The 16,240-nt window shown below is 42.4% G+C and overlaps 1 protein-coding gene across 7 annotated transcripts in view; it reads right to left on the bottom strand.

Annotated features, from left to right (window-relative positions):
• Positions 1–16,240, bottom strand: part of ABITRAM (actin binding transcription modulator) — a 44,446-nt gene that overhangs the window by 13,446 nt on the left and 14,760 nt on the right. The window contains exons 1-2 of one of the 7 annotated variants that reach the window (XM_056520906.1): positions 8,110–8,252; positions 1,624–1,731 (exon numbers count right to left, since the gene is read on the bottom strand). In XM_056520906.1, coding sequence (XP_056376881.1) covers positions 1,624–1,690 — 67 coding nt within the window. In that variant the 5' untranslated portion in view covers positions 1,691–1,731; positions 8,110–8,252. The other 6 variants (XM_056520907.1, XM_056520908.1, XM_056520909.1 and 3 more) reach the window with 6 other exon arrangements.

The following is a 16,240-nucleotide window of genomic DNA, read 5'->3' as shown; positions in this document are numbered from 1 at the left end:
AATCTTACGCCCACAGGACAGCCTTTGGTGCTGTACCACACAAGCTCACACAAAATGACCTAAGGCCAGAGTGTTCAACTCAGGGCCATGCTACTGGTAGTTGTGGCCCCTTAAATGCTGAGCAGAAGTACAGCTGCCTATGCAATCAGCTGTCACCAGTATGCCACTCTATAAACCCTGAGTGCTTTCCCCGTCACACAAACATAGGCTAAGCGCTAACAGTCTGACACTGAAGTCTGAACTCTCTCACTTACTAGCTAATTTTCCCTTTCTTTTTGGAACTCACATGTTTCCTTGTTGAACTGGGGCTGCAATGAGTAAGCAAACAGGGGTTACAAGACCCAAAAACCATAAGGCCAAAATGCTTAGAAAAATAGTTATAAAGACAGAACATTATAAAAAGGGATGTCGCTTAGATTTTTTTTTTTTTTTTTTTACCAAATAGAGCCAGATACTGAAACATTTTTTTTTTCTTATCTGTTTCTATTTCCTGCTTGTAATATTTTTCTTTCATTTTTTTATACAATATTATAGGGGGGGGGGGGGCTATCTTGCCTGAGCTATTTTTAAAGTGATACTGACAGCTGGTTCACCCGCACTAAACTTAATGTATGAGGTTATAGGGAGAGATTTATCAAAACCTGTGCAGAGGAAAAGTTGTCCATAGCAACCAATCAGCTTGTTTCTTTCATTTTTAAACGGGCTTGTGCAAAATTAGAGAAGCAATCTTTTGAACAGGTTTTGATAAATCTCCCCCATAGTGTAGGTGTATTTTTAGGTTTTGGGGTGAGAATAAAAAATTGCAAGATTTCAGGACTATTTTATATATGCCTAGGGAGAGTGCCCAAAAGGTACATGAAGGCTGAATTCTTGAAATAAATAAACCTTTACTTGGTAAATAAAAGATTTGTGTATTGGTAAATAAAAGATTTTTGCCAGATCATTAGAGCAAAATACTGTTCTCTTTTCTAGTCTGTTTCTATTTTCTGAATCATTTATTTATTGTTTTGTATATATATTTATGAAGGAAGCCCTTTTACTTTTAATTATAACCTTCCAATTTTGTTTATACTTCCACCTCATTTTACACATAGCTGACTGGGAACAACCAACATCTTTTGCTACACTGTAAAATTCATTTCAGATGGAAAAACAACAATCTTTTCCAGTTTTTCAGTTGAACACACTTCAGCTAGTCTTTTCCTTTTTAGCAACAGACTAACATTTTTTACCTTATATGTATACTCTCTATTGCAAAGTGCTACATAATATGTTGGTACTATAAAAATTATGTGATCTTGATAAAACAATTACTATTACCGAAATTCATTTGAGGGATTTTTGATGAAGCTAGAATGATTGGCTATTAAACAAACATTACTTTGCACAATAGTTATGATTTACTTATTTGAAACAAAGTAAAAAGCTGGGTGATTATTCTCAAAGGGTAGTGATTATGAATGTCACTAATCCACTGCCTGCTGATCTCCACCTTCTCTGCTGATCTCCACTTGATTGGCCGGATTAGCATTTCCTAACAAAGAGTGGAGACCTAGTAAGCATCAGAACAGTAGTGGATCAGTGAGGTAATATGTGTTTTTAAAATTTTTTGCTCTCCTTTACCTGATTTGTACCATCGCGTAAAATAACGATCAACCACGGAAGGGAACTGCTGAGGTGCTTCAGCCATATAAAGATCACTGATAGCCAAAGTTGTTTTACCCTTGATGCCTTAAAAAATAGGAAAAAGGTAATGTAAGTCAAATGTACTCACTATGAACAAAAAATTTAAAAAATCCTCATCACCATCTGCATAACACAGAATAAAGAATGTGCTAGTATCAAGTAGTCTATGTGATATAATCATGTAATATGGTTACTAACTAGCAAATATCAGTGTGGCCCTGGAGCAGTGTAGCCCTAGAGCTTTCACTGCCAAACAGCTGGATTACCAAAGACCGACAAAAATGTTACTATATGATATGTACCCCAAATTACATTCTGTAACGTGCACACCTCTGATGCTCCAATTTACAACAAGCAGTTTTGCCTTCATTTCTATGAGGAACAAAAGACGACACAACGTTACATTACACAAAAACACGACTCTACCTTCCGACAAGTAACTAAGGCGCTAAAAGTTTGATGAACAAATCCTTCCGGGTAAACAAGCAGGGATCTGTGCAGGCTCCTGGCTTGTCAATCATCCTGATGTATGAGCCAGGAGCATGTCACAGACCCCCAGTGCACACTGCCCTGCTTTTCTTTAGTGCACAGAGCCCTTCTTGTCCACCCTCACTTCCTGTATTTGGACTCCTCATAGAGACACACAGGCAATAGCTGCAGAGACAAAAATATACCAATGTATATTACAAATATATATAATGGTATTATCTACATTATATAAAAAGTTTTGTTGATGACAGGTACACTTTAATTCTTTATTGAAGAATCAAACACACGGTGAAGTTTCAACCCACACAGAAATATTTATCAAGACCCCTCAGCAGGTTGAAACATTCCCATGTGTTTGATTTTTTTAATTTTTTTTTTTTTTCTATTTTACCTGGAAGGATACTATCATCTAACTTTTTATTGTTCAGTACATTACCACTTGAGGATTGGTGGTTTTCAAACAGAGCAAGTTCATACTAAGTGGAATTGTACTTTGAAATTCTGCTCTGAAATACTGAGGCAGCAGAATTCCAATCATTTCATAGCGTTTCCACTGCATAGTGCACTCTACGGAATGATCTTGCTCATTCAGTGGAATTTGCGCATAATACATTGCCTTCTATGGTGTCCTGGATTTCACAGTATAAACCCAGAATTAAGTGCATCTGCTCTGAGAGGAACCTTGCAGCAATTCAGTAACCAATAAAATAAATAATGGGATGCATAACCAAAGGACAAGTTAGCATACCAGAATGGATGTAGGAAATAAATAAATGTTCCTCACATATCCAGTGTTTACACACTTTTAAAAGACATTTGCAGCAAAAACAACATCCCACAGCGTTCGTGCCTCCTCCGCGCTATGGGAGAGGTGGGGAGGCACGAACGCTGCATCCCCACCTCTCCCATAGAGATACATGAGGGGGAGTGTCGGCTGCGGACAACACGCCTCCTGCACTGGAGAGCCTGTGGATAGGGTATAAGTTGTTTTTGCTGCATTAACAGTAAACAAGAATTATTATTATTGTTGTTTTTTTGTATGGTTGGATAGCAAGCTAGGACAGTTTTATAGCTGCCGACTATAAACAAATAATATTTTCATTCAGGTTCATGTTCAGGTTCTTTTGTACAGTTTTTTGTAGCTAAAACCAGGAATGGATTGTAGGGTTGAAACAACTAATCTATTAATTGACAACTTATTCGTTATGAAAATATACATAGCAATTATCACTAGGCATATCTGCAACATATCAGCACATACAGTAAAATCTTCTGCTTCCCCTTTGGAGCATGTAAATTGCACCAAAAGTTACCAACATGTGAAAAGCACACTCATGAATATTAGGAAAAACTATAAAAGATGCACTATGAAATTGAAAAAACATAAATTAAATATTAATCAGGACCTTTAAAGGATTATTCTAATTTTAGGATAGGGGATAATTTGTTAGATCGCGGGGGGTCTGACCACTGGGGCCCCATGCGATCGTCCAAACGGCGCCCCAGTTCTGAGTATGAATGCGGAATGTTGACCACTGCACAAAGCTGTGGCCAACACGCGCTCTGGCTCTCCCATAAAGCTGTATGGAGGGGGAGTGTCAGTCGCTGCTTTGTGCGGTGGGCAACGCTCCGCATTCATGCTGAGAACCGGGGCGCCATTCGGAAGATCGCACGGGGCCCCCAATTTATCCCCTATCCTAAGATTAGGGGATACGTTGTTACATCCCGGAGTTATCCTTTAAAATGGGGTGTTCCCGAAACACGTTGGTCTTTGTTTTGTGTTTCACCTTCCCCTATGGAATTTTAAGAAGATGTGAATAAGCTATGTTTTTAAAGATTTTCTTGTTCAAGAGTGCTTTTTTCTATCTCACTGAGGAATGTTGAGAGTTATACATGAAATATTTATACATGAGGGACAGTACATAAAGGGTACAATATACTGAAGTGACAGTATGTATATCAAAAGCACAGTACGTATATATAGATGGAACAGTACCTATAAAGAAAGTGGCAGTATGTATACAGAAGTAGCAGTACATATACAGAAGTGACAGCATCTATATAGATGGTAGAGTATGTATACAGAAATGACACTGTATACATACTCTACCATATACAGTACAGTAATACATAAATTTAGGTGCACTACTGTGGTAGATGTAAACAATGACATTAGCTAGCCCTCAACACTGATGTAAAAATTGAGACGTTAGCCAGTATATCCTTAGATGAAGGACATACCTGAGCCCGCACACCAACACCAAGGTTTCTCAAGTGGCACGGGATCCAACACTAAAGCTACCTGTGCCGTATGGGCAAAACCAGGGGCCAGTGGGCAATTACAGTGGCATTAGGTCCGACTCACAGCCTCCTCCCAAGTTACCTCCAGTGCGGCTGGAGGTAACCTGGGAGGAGGGAGACAGACTATAAGCCCCACCCAAGTTGGCTGATATGTTGCCGGCCTCACAGGTGCACCTTAATGCTGCCTATAATAGTGATCAAGGTGCATTAAATGTGGAGTTTATACACCTCCAAGACGGGGCTTATAGTCTGCCTCCCTCCCATTGTTTGTGTTGTGTGCCCAGCCACACTGGAGGTAACTGGGAGCAGGCTGTGAGTTGGACCTAATGCCACTGTAATTGCCTACTGGCCCCTGTTTTGCTTATCACGCACAGGTAGGTTTAGTGTTAGGTCCCGTGCCATTTGAGAAACTTTGGCGTTGGTGTGCGGGCTCAGGTATGTCCTTCATACAAGGATATATACTGGCTAATGTCTCAATTTTAACATCAGTGTTGAGGGATAGCCAATGTCATTGTTACATCTACCAGAGTAGTGCACCCATATTCCTGTATTATTCTAATTGTTACACATCCACACCGTCTATCTGGTGTAGGATGCTATTGTGGCACTTGTAGTCTGCTGCATTTTATGCTGGGGATTGCCCTTAGCAATGGACCACAAGCGCAGGATCTGTGCACAACTACATTTGGGGTTGAACACCTCCTGCCATTTGAGACCATGTCGTTGTTTAAATAGATGTTACAGTATGTACGCCGAAGCGACATCCCCTCTATGCATGGTACAGTATGTACGCCGAAGCGACATCCCCTCTATGCATGGTACAGTATGTACGCCGAAGCGACATCCCCTCTATGCATGGTACAGTATGTACGCCGAAGCGACATCCCCTCTATGCATGGTACAGTATGTACGCCGAAGCGACATCCCCTCTATGCATGGTACAGTATGTACGCCGAAGCGACATCCCCTCTATGCATGGTACAGTATGTACGCCGAAGCGACATCCCCTCTATGCATGGTACAGTATGTACGCCGAAGCGACATCCCCTCTATGCATGGTACAGTATGTACGCCGAAGCGACATCCCCTCTATGCATGGTACAGTATGTACGCCGAAGCGACATCCCCTCTATGCATGGTACAGTATGTACGCCGAAGCGACATCCCCTCTATGCATGGTACAGTATGTACGCAGACGCGACATCACCTCTATACATGGTACAGTATGTATAAATGTCACAGAAAGAAGAAAAGTTGGCACTACCTTAAAGGGGTACTCCGGTGAAAACCTTTTTTCTTTTAAATCAACTGGTGGCAGAAAGTTAAACATATTTGTAAATTAGCTGCTGAATACTACAGAGGAAATTATTTTCTTTTTGGAATGCTCTCTAATGACATCACAAGCACAGTACTCTCTGCTGACGTTATTATTATAATAATAACACTTAATTTATTGTTGTCCTTAGTGGGATTTGAACCCAAGCCCCAGCACTGCAAGGCAGCAGCCACCATGCTGCCCTTAGCATACATCTGCTATGCATCTGCTATGCATGGTTGCTAAATGGACAGATATGTCAGCAGAGAGCACTGTGCTCGTGATGTCATCAGTGTTCCAAAAAGAAATTAATTTCCTCTGTAGCATTCAGCAGCTAATAAGTACTGGAAGGATTAATATTTTTTTAATAGAAGTAATTTACAAATATGTTTAACTTTCTGCCACCAGTTGATTTAAAAGAAAAAAGGTTTTCACCGGAGTACCCCTTTAAGGCCCTTTGCTTGGCGTGTAGTCCGAACCTGGCAACAGCTGCAGGTCCTCCGGTGGTGCTCAGCTATTATGCAGCGAAGTCCAGCAAACGAGCAACAAAGAAACAGAATTGCAGTAGCTCACCGGTAAGGTGCAAAACAGACTTATTTTATTCTTTAAAACATGGTGCAGATACAAGCATGTTTAACCCCTACAGGACCCATGACATCCCGGTACATCATGAGTCTGCTCCTCTAACAACGGCCAGGACCCGTGGCTAATAGCGCGGCACTGATCGCGGTGACGTGCGCTATTAGCCCTTTATGAACGCTGCATCAAAAGTGAAAGTAAATCATTGCCGGTTAGCTCAGGGGGCTGTTCAGGATGTCTGCGGTGAAATCGCGGCATCCCAAACAGCTGTGACACAGTAGGAGGGTCTCTTACCTGCCTCCTGGTGTCCGATCACCGAATGACTGCTCAGTGCCTGAGATCCAGGCACGAGCAGTCAAGCAGCAGAATCATTGATCAATGGTTTCCTATGAGAAACCATTGATCAGTGTAAAAGATCAGTGTGTGCAGTGTTATAGCCCCCTATGAGAGCTATAACATTGCAAAAAGAAAAAAAAAAGTTAAAGATTATTTAACCCCTTCCCTAATAAAAGTTTGAATCACCCCCCTTTTCCCATGTAAAAAAACAGTGTAAATAAAAATAAACATATGTGGTATCGCCGCGTGCGGAAATGTATGAATTATAAAAATAAAATGTACTGTGTAGAAACAGAAGCCCCCAAAAGCTACAAAATGGCTTTTTTTCCAATTTTGTCTCACAATGATTTTTTCCGTTTTGCCATAGATTTTTGGCTAAAATGACTGACATCATTACAAAGTAGAATTGGTGGTGCAAAAAATAAGCCATCATATGGATTTTTAGGTGCAAAATTAAAAGAAAGGAGGAAAAAAACGAAAATGCTAAAACAGAAAAACCCTGGGTCCTTAAGGGGTTAATAATCGGGAGAGAGTAGATGCTTCAGAGCTCCATACAGCAGGTACTGCCGTTTCACACAGCACGTGGGCTTCTTCTGGGGTCTGCAGAAGCACATGTGTGAAACGGCGTTACCTGCTGTATGGAGCTCTGAAGCGTCTACTCTCTCCCAATTATTAAACGTGCTTGTATCTGCACCACATAAGAATAGAAGAAGTCTGTTTTGCACCGTACCGGTGAGCTGCCGCAATTCTGACAGACAGATGTGACACATGATGTATATAGAAGTTACAGTACCCATAAACATGGTACAGTTCATATATAGAAGGACTACCTGTATACACGGTACAACATCTACAGATGGTGTAGTACATATATAGAAATAACAGTACCATTAGATGGTACAGCATGTACACAGTGTATGTATATAGATTGTACAGTATCTATTCAGATTCATCAAAACTTGTACAGAGGAAAAGTCGACCAGTTGCCCATAACAACCAATCAGATCGCTCTTTTTTTTTTAAACGCCTCTAAATAAAAGAAGCAATCTGATTGGTTGTTACAGGAAACTTTTCCTCAGCACAGGTCTTGATGTATCTCCCCCAGTATGTTTATAAATCACCTATATAGTAGTGACAGTACATATATATAGAAGTATTACAGTACTCAGGAGTCACTATAATAAACCAGGTAGTATTATATTCCTCCCCGACTTCTGCACTCAGGGCGAACACTTTACCCGCATGCTCCTAAAGCATGTGCATGTCATTCCAGTATATCCTTCAGGATGTACGCAAAGGCTATGCTGGGACTTGTAGTTCCACCACGGCAGGCGAAGTTACCAGAGCCCCGGAGGAGGAGGAGGTAACAAAGCTTTCAACTTACACACAGGCACAGCATTTACCTCACGTGTTCTGCGCTTACACCAGGGCGAGGACAAAGATGCATCGATTTCCGGGATGCACTTTCGTCACAGGGAAAAAGGTATAGAGCAGCTGCGCATTGGTTTTCGCTAATTCGACGCAGAATTGGGCTCGGTTCCTATGGTGATACAGAGAGCAGGGTTTCTAAATGTTTGCTTTTTTAAGAAACCCTTGGTAAAAACTGCTGATGTTTTTTAGGGAAGTATGTGCATTCATCTAATGGCCCCGTTTATAAGACCTAACTTTTACAGGTCCTCCATTAGGCTGGTTTTACATAAGTATTATGACCACATTGGCATCAGTAATTCTAATCCAGAGTCCGGAGGGAACCTTCAGGGAAAAAAAAAATGGTTATGAAAAGATTTGCCTATTTTACCGCGTTTTGGGCCCACTCTAGGTTTCACTTGAAATATACTGAGCCAAACACTGCCCTGGGAAACTGATATAGGTTTTATATTATTTTAACTACATGACACCAAAATGTTTAAAATTGTCATCTTCTGACTCCTTTTTTAATTTTTCCTTATACAGGTATGTATGTTGCCTCATTTTTTGCACAGTGACCTGAAGTTTTTATTGGTACCATTTTGTTTTAACGGGACTTTTGATCTCTTTTTATACATTTTTAGGGTTGACAAAAATACGCAATTTTTGGACTTTGGAATTTTTATGTACACGTACATTGACCATACGATTTAATTAATGTTATATTTTAATAGTTTGAACATTTACGCACGCAGCAATACCACATATGTTTATGTTTATTTTTGTTTACATTTTTTTTTTAATTGGAAAAAGGTGTTAAATCACATTTATCAACTTTTTTTTTTACACTTTTTTTTTTCCTCATTGGGCACTATTTCATGCAATCCTTTGATTGCATACACTGAACAATGCTATGCCATAGCATAGTATTGATCAGTGTTATCTGTGCTCGATTGCTCCAGCCTGCAGAGCCTGGCTGGAGCATCAAGGGACAGATCGGACGGCGAGGAGGTAGGTAAGGACCCTCCCGTCTTCCTCTCAGCTGTTGGGGACGCCGCGATTTCACTGCGGCGGTCCCGAAAAGCCTGCTGAGCTAACCGGCATGTGTTTTCTCCTGTTTTAGATGCCGCGATCAACTTTGATCGCGGCGTCTAAAGAGTTAATACCAGACATCAGCCCATTCGGCGATGTCCTGTATTAGGCGCATGTCCTGTTTCCTGCAGCAACCGGGACCCACCGGGTATGAAGACTGGAGACGGCAATGGACGTAAATATATGTCCATTGTCGTTAAGGGGCTAAGTGTCACTGATTTTTACTGGTGCCATTGCAGCTGTGCTGGTCACCTGCTGCTTAGCACCTGAACACTTGGAAAATGGCTGGTCATCCAATCATTGGCCACAGCAAGATAACCTAATGGTTAAATGGGCACTGTCATTAAAGCTTATTTTTGCTATTGCACTCTTTATGGTAAATAAAAAAGCTTTCTAATGTACTTTGTTTAAAAAAAGTGGAGTCTTCTATGTTTTATTTGTGTTTAAAAAAAGTTGCCACTAGGTGTCTCCCTACTTGTCCAGAGCACATACCCCCTATCTCTTGCACAGACTTTGGACTCCTGCCGGCCTGGCAGAAGTCCAAAATCAGGAAATGCAGTCTGGAGTACTGAGGGGGGGGGGGGGGGTGCAGCCTTAGCCCATAGCAGTTCAGTATGAGATTAGCCATGATTGGCTGTGTGAAGCAGAGGTAGGGAGGAAGTTCTCCCCTGTATGGCTTTACATGATGCCACGCCTGCTGGGTAACGCCCCTTCCCAGTCTGTGAATCTGACTGAGACTGAGCAGAAAATACAGAGCAATATCAAGGTAGAAAAAATAAAGGCAGGGGGTGGTTTATCATGATGAGGGCAGTGAACTGGGAGGATTATAACATGTATCAAGATCATGAGAGGGACTCTTTAAAGGAAAACTGTCACATATTTTCTCCCGCACTATCCACAGGTATTGGTGGATAGTGCGGGAGACGCTGATTAAAACGAGCCCTACCTTGGTCTGATCCGCGCCGCTGTTCGCCTGCAATTGTATTTTAATCTCTGTGTATATCCTGCTGTAACTGGCAAAGGTGGTGCTTCTGTGGGCTAACGGACACTGACGTCAGCGCCGCTCATGAATATTCTGTTCTCCCTCGCTTCGCCGCTCCTAACCAGAGGGAGGGATGAATATTCATGAGCGGCGCTGACGTCAGTGTCCGTTAGCCCGCAGAAGTACCACCTTTGCCAGTTACAGCAGGATATACACAGAGATTAAAACTATAATTGCGGGCGAATGGCGGCGCAGATCAGACCAAGGTAGGGTTCGTTTTAATCAGCGTCTCTCACACTATCCACCAATACCTGTGGATAGTGCGGGAGAAAATATGTGACAGTTTTCCTTTACAGATAACCTAATATTTTAACCATAAAGTTTACTGCATAAAAACAAAGCCCCCCCAAACGTTGCAAAATTGTGGTTTTCTCTTCAATTTCCCCCCCACAAATAATACTTTTTTTTTTTTGTTTCACTGTACATTGTATGGTAAAATGAAAGGGGTTATTACAAAGAAAAATTGGTCATGGAAAAAACAAGCCCTCATATTGGCTTTGTAGGGAGAAAAATAAAAAGTAATGGCTCCTAGAAAGCGAGGAGGAAAAAGCAAAAATGCTGAATTGGAATTTTCCTGTGTTCCAAAGGCAAAATGGACTGAATCCTTGAGGGGTTAAAGTGTGGCATGACTTGGAATTTACTTAGGCAAGTCCGGCAGAAGAAGCACAGTTGGCGCCAAGTACCAGCAGGATCACCACATCTCTCCGGGATCGGCACGTCTGAAGCAGGGCCAGTACGTAATGCTTGCTGCATTTTTCCCACATTGGCTAATAGTTTATAAGGGGGCCAAGGCCGGTTTAGTGTACAGGGAGTGATGTTTATTTTATTATTATTAGCATGGGATTTTAATTTCAGATTACTTAACCCCTTAAGGACCAAGGACGTATGAGTACGTCCTTGGTCCCGCTCCCGTGATATAATGCGGGGTCCCATGGTGACCCCGCATCATATCTCGGCGTCATAGTGAAGCCAGGACCTGGCCGCTAATAGCGCGCGGCACTGATCGCAGTGCCGCACGCTATTAACCCTTTAGCCACGCGCTCAAAGCTGAGCCACGCGGCTAAAAGTGAAAGTAAAAACTGCCGGTTAGCTCAGTGGGCTGTTCGGGATAGCCGCGGCGAAATTGCAGCATCCCGAACAGCTTGCAGGACAGCCGGAGGGTCCCTACCTGCCTCCTCGCTGTCCGATCGCCGAATGACTGCTCAGTGCCTGAGATCCAGGCATGAGCAGTCAAGCGGCAGAATCATCGATCACTGGTTTCCTATGAGAAACCATTGATCAATGTAAAAGATCAGTGTGTGGAGTGTTATAGGTCCCTATGGGAGCTATATAAAAACATATCGTTAATTAAACGGCACAATCAATGGCGTACGCGCAAAAAAATTCCAAAGTCCAAAACAGTGCATTTTTGGTCACTTTTTATATCATGATCAATAAGTCCTATCAATGCAAAAATGGTACTGTTGAAAACTTCAGATCACGGTGCAAAAAATGAGCCCTCATACCGCCTCATACGCGAAAAAATAAAAAAGTTAAAGGGGTCAGAAGCTGAGAATTTTAAACGTATTAATTTTCCTGCATGTAGTTATGATTTTTTCCAGAAGTACGACAAAATCAAACCTATATAAGTAGGATATCATTTTAATCGTATGGACCCACAGAATAAAGATAAGGTGTCATTTTTACCGAAAAATGTACTACGTAGAAACGGAAGCCCCCAAAAGTTACAAAACAGCGGGTTTTTTTTAAATTTTGTCGCACAATGATTTTTTTTCCGTTTCACCGTAGATTTTTGGGCAAAATGACTGACATTATTACAAAGTAGAATTGGTGGCGCAAAAAATAAGCAATCATATGGATTTTTAGGTGCAAAATTGAAAGAGTTATGATTTTTTAAAGGCAAAAAACAAAAGTGCAAAAACGGAAAAAACCCCGGTCCTTACAAATTCTGATAATACAATTTTACAAAAACTATATAAAGAAGTGGGCGGGGCAATGCGGTTTCATTTTTTTGGTCAAGCATAGCCAAAATTTTTGGTTTCGGCCCAAAATTTCCCTTTCAGTGCATCCCTAGTTATAAGGTTAAGTTTCCACTTATTTTTTTTTCCACCAGCAAAAACACGAAAAAAACTGCCACAGATTTTTCCTGCATTTTGGCAGTTTTTCTGGCTTTTTTCTGGTGTGTGGAAACAGACAATTTTGTTCCCTGTGGCAGTTTTTACTGCCCTCAGGGTACAACTCCGTATGTCGGATGCAGAGCCCCCGGCCTACGGGGTAAAAGGAGGTGAGGAGTGATGCATAGCATCACTGCTCACCTCCGCTGGCTGTATAGTATACAGCAGTGGTACCCAACTGGTAGACCGCGGTCCAGATCCGGACCGTGGCCGCCAGTCATCTGGACCTCCGGCCTGTTCAGGGAAAAGAGGTGGAAGCTGCTGTCCTGGCATACATATGTATCGGTGTCTTTTAGACACCGATACAAATGAATAGCTGAGCGCTGCCGGAGCGAGGGAACACTGTGCTCCCTGCCTGGCCAGCACTTATCCTATGATGCAGGCTGCATGATTCGCGCTGCCTGCATCATCTGCTCTGGCCAGGCCTGATTAGAAGAGGCCAGAGCAGCGCGGGACCTGGGACAGAAAAGCAACAGGACCAGGCTTTCTGCGGGGCCAGCCATCTGAAAGTAAGAATGATGCAAGGGGGGGGGGGGGGGGGGGATATTAGGACAGAGGTTGATAAAGGGGTCTGGGGGGCATAAAAGTGAAAATAAGAATGATGCAGAAGTCTTGGGGGGAGGTGTTAGGGCAAAAGGGGATAAAGGGATCTGAGGTAAGAATGATGCAGGGGTCTTGGGGGGTGTTAGGGCAGAAGGGGATAAAGGGGTTGGGGGGCAGAAAAGTGTAAAGAAGAATGATGCAGGGGTCTTGGGGGGTGTTAGGGCAGAAGGGGATAAAGGGGTTGGGGGGCAGAAAAGTGTAAAGAAGAAAGATGCAGGGGTCTTGGCGGGTGGGGAGTGTTAGGGCAGAAGGGGACAGAAAAGTGTTAAAAAGGATGATGCAGGGGTCTTATGGGGCAGAGGAGTCTGGAGGAGGATGTACAGGTCAGGGGGGCAGAGGAGGGGTCAGGAGGGCAAAGGAGTCTGGGGGGATCTGAAGGAGGATGGGAAAGATGGGTCTGGAAGAGGACTTAGGGGTCTGGGGGGACTTAAGGCCCATCCACATTGAGGACATTCTGTTGGCGGAAATCTCCTTGCAGCAGAGTCCAAATATTTTCAATGGTTTTCTGCTGCTCTGTGTATATAGTGGAATCGCCACAGTGGAATTCCCCTAGCAAAATGGACTTAAACCCCAAGAATAAACATTTTCGTTCTTTGGGTGGACGTCCATTCTGCTGGTGGAATTTCACCAGACTGCATTGTCATCTATAGAGATGGCGCCCATCCGTGCAGTCCTACTGCCAAAGGCTTTGGCTGTGCCTACAGCAAGCGGACATTCCGCCGACTAAATGTCCACAGTGTGAAGAAGCCCTTAGGGGTCTTCAGGAGGAGGGGAAAGTGGGTCTGGGGGGACTACTGGTTTGGATTCTGACAAACAGAGGAAACAGTGTCTGTTTTATTTTTATGGGTCATCATGTCTGGCAGGGTTATAATGATTATTGTTGTTATACAGAGGATGAGGATCTACTAACAAAGTAACCAATGATGTCTGGGCATCAGACTCTGAAAGAAGACAAGGACCAGATGAAGAAGAAAAGTAAAGACAACAGAGAAGACGTCTCCTGTGAGTCATTATACAATTGTGTATTCTCCTGACTGTCCCTTCATAGCTGGAGTCACTTGTAATTTCCACAGTGATGATGGGTGACACTATACCCCAATCTGTGGCTCTCCAACTTTTTCAAAACTACAATTCCCATAATGCCTGAAGCTTTGCAACAGCTGGAGAGCCACTTAAACCAAGGTGATTTTAGAGTATGCAGCCTATTATATTTTAATTTAATGGGTGTCTGACTTCTGCGACACCCACCGTAAAAAAATTTTTTTTAAAAGGGCTGCGTAGTCTAATATGCCCGTGCCTATTTTTGCTCCCAATTCGGCCCTGGAAGTATGTGTATTACAGGAATTTCCCAACTTTTATCTCTACAGTTGTTTAAAAACTACAGTTCCCATCATGCTCTTCTGTCTGCATAATGGCAGTTGTAGTTTTGCAACAGCTGGAGTGTTCACATGGGGCACACCTCATTCATTGTTTTAAGGGACACAGAGGTATAATTCGCTTCAGGGAACAGTGGCAATATAATATTTGGGGGCTGAGCATGTGGTAGTTTTATACTCAGGGGCACAGTGTGAGGCAGCATTATAATCAGGGGCACAATTTGTGGCAGTATTATACTCAGGGGCAAGGTGTGTGGCAGTATTATACTCAGGGACAGGTATGTGTTTTTATCAGAGGCATAGACCCGCATTTATCATTGTAGGTGTAAGTGCAGCATTTTTTTACACCTTTTTTTGGGTGCTGGTAATGTGTAGGAGCACCAAATGTATTAAATAGTCACAGAGCATTTGATAAATTTTGTGCAGGTCACATTTTCCATATCACGTATATTGCCAAAATCAGTGGATTGCAACTCAAAATCAGCAGAAATGTGTAAACCAAAAGGAGCAAAAAAGGCGCCTTTTTTGCACCTTTTCTAGACACAAAAAACAGTCTAAAGACAGATCTTAGCGTTTAGTTCGAACTTCACCGGATGACAGATCTGTAAAAGCGGCCCCCTGATAAAAGTAGTTGAGTACCCCTGGTATACAGGGTGTTGCATAGTGCATAAATGTATACTACACAGGAGCCAGGAATCCCATCACTATACTGATGGGACTCCCTGCTCCTATCCCTTTGGGCAGTATACAGTATATGCATGGCCGTAAATGTTGGCACCCCCGAAATTTTTCTAGAAAATGAAGTATTTCTCACAGAAAAGGATTGCAGTAACACATGCTTTGCTATACACATGTTTATTCCCTTTGATGTGAAATTATGTCTAATTAGCTTTTTTTCCTCCCTTTTTTGGTTTAATTGCAATACACACAAACTCCAAAAATGGGCTGGACAAAATTGTGGAAAAATAATATTGTTTCAAGCATGTGATGCTCCTTTAAACTCATCTGGGGCAAGTAACAGGTTTGGGCATTATAAAAATCACACCCGAAAGCAGATAAAAAGGAGAGAAGTTCACTTAGTATTTGCATTGTGTGTCTGTGTGTGCCACACTTAGCATGGACAACAGAAAGAGGAGAAGAGAACTGTCTGAGGACTTGAGAACCAAAATTGTGGAAAAATATCAACAATCTCAAGGTAACAAGTTCATCTGCAGAGATCTAGATTTGCCCTTGTCCACAGTGCGCAACATTATCAAGAAGTTTGCAACCCATGGCACTGTAGCTAATCTCCCTGGACGTGGAGGGAAGAGAAAAATTTATGAAAGGTGTCAACGCAAGGTAGTCCGGATAGTGGATAAGCAGCCTCAAACAAGTTACAAAGATATTCAAGCTGTCCTGCAGGCTCAGGGAGTATCAGTGTCAGCGCAAACTATCCATCGACATTTAAATGAAATGAAATGCTATGGCAGGAGACCTAGGAGGACCTAAAAAAGACATAAAAAAGTAAGACTACATTTTGCCAAAATGAACTTGAGTTAGCCAAAATCCTTCTGGGAAAACTTCTTGTGGACAGATGAGACCAAGATAGAGTTTTTGGTAGTGCTGGGCAGTATGACCAAAAATGTATATCGCAGTATTTTTGTAAGTTATGGCGGTTCCACGGTATTTAACGGTATCCCCCCACCCAATCATATGTGACCCGTGGCGCTCCTTCTCTACCCTCCCCCAATCATATGTGACCCGCGAGCGCTCCTTCTCCCCTCCCCCAGTGAATCATCAGCCGTTGTACTGTACTCTGTATTCCTATGTCCGGGCTGCAAATATTAAAAAACAAACTTTA

The sequence above is a fragment of the Hyla sarda genome, chromosome 5 (genome assembly GCF_029499605.1).
Source record: "Hyla sarda isolate aHylSar1 chromosome 5, aHylSar1.hap1, whole genome shotgun sequence".
NCBI classification, from domain to species: Eukaryota; Metazoa; Chordata; class Amphibia; order Anura; family Hylidae; genus Hyla; species Hyla sarda.
This window is presented reverse-complemented; position numbering and strand designations above follow the sequence as displayed.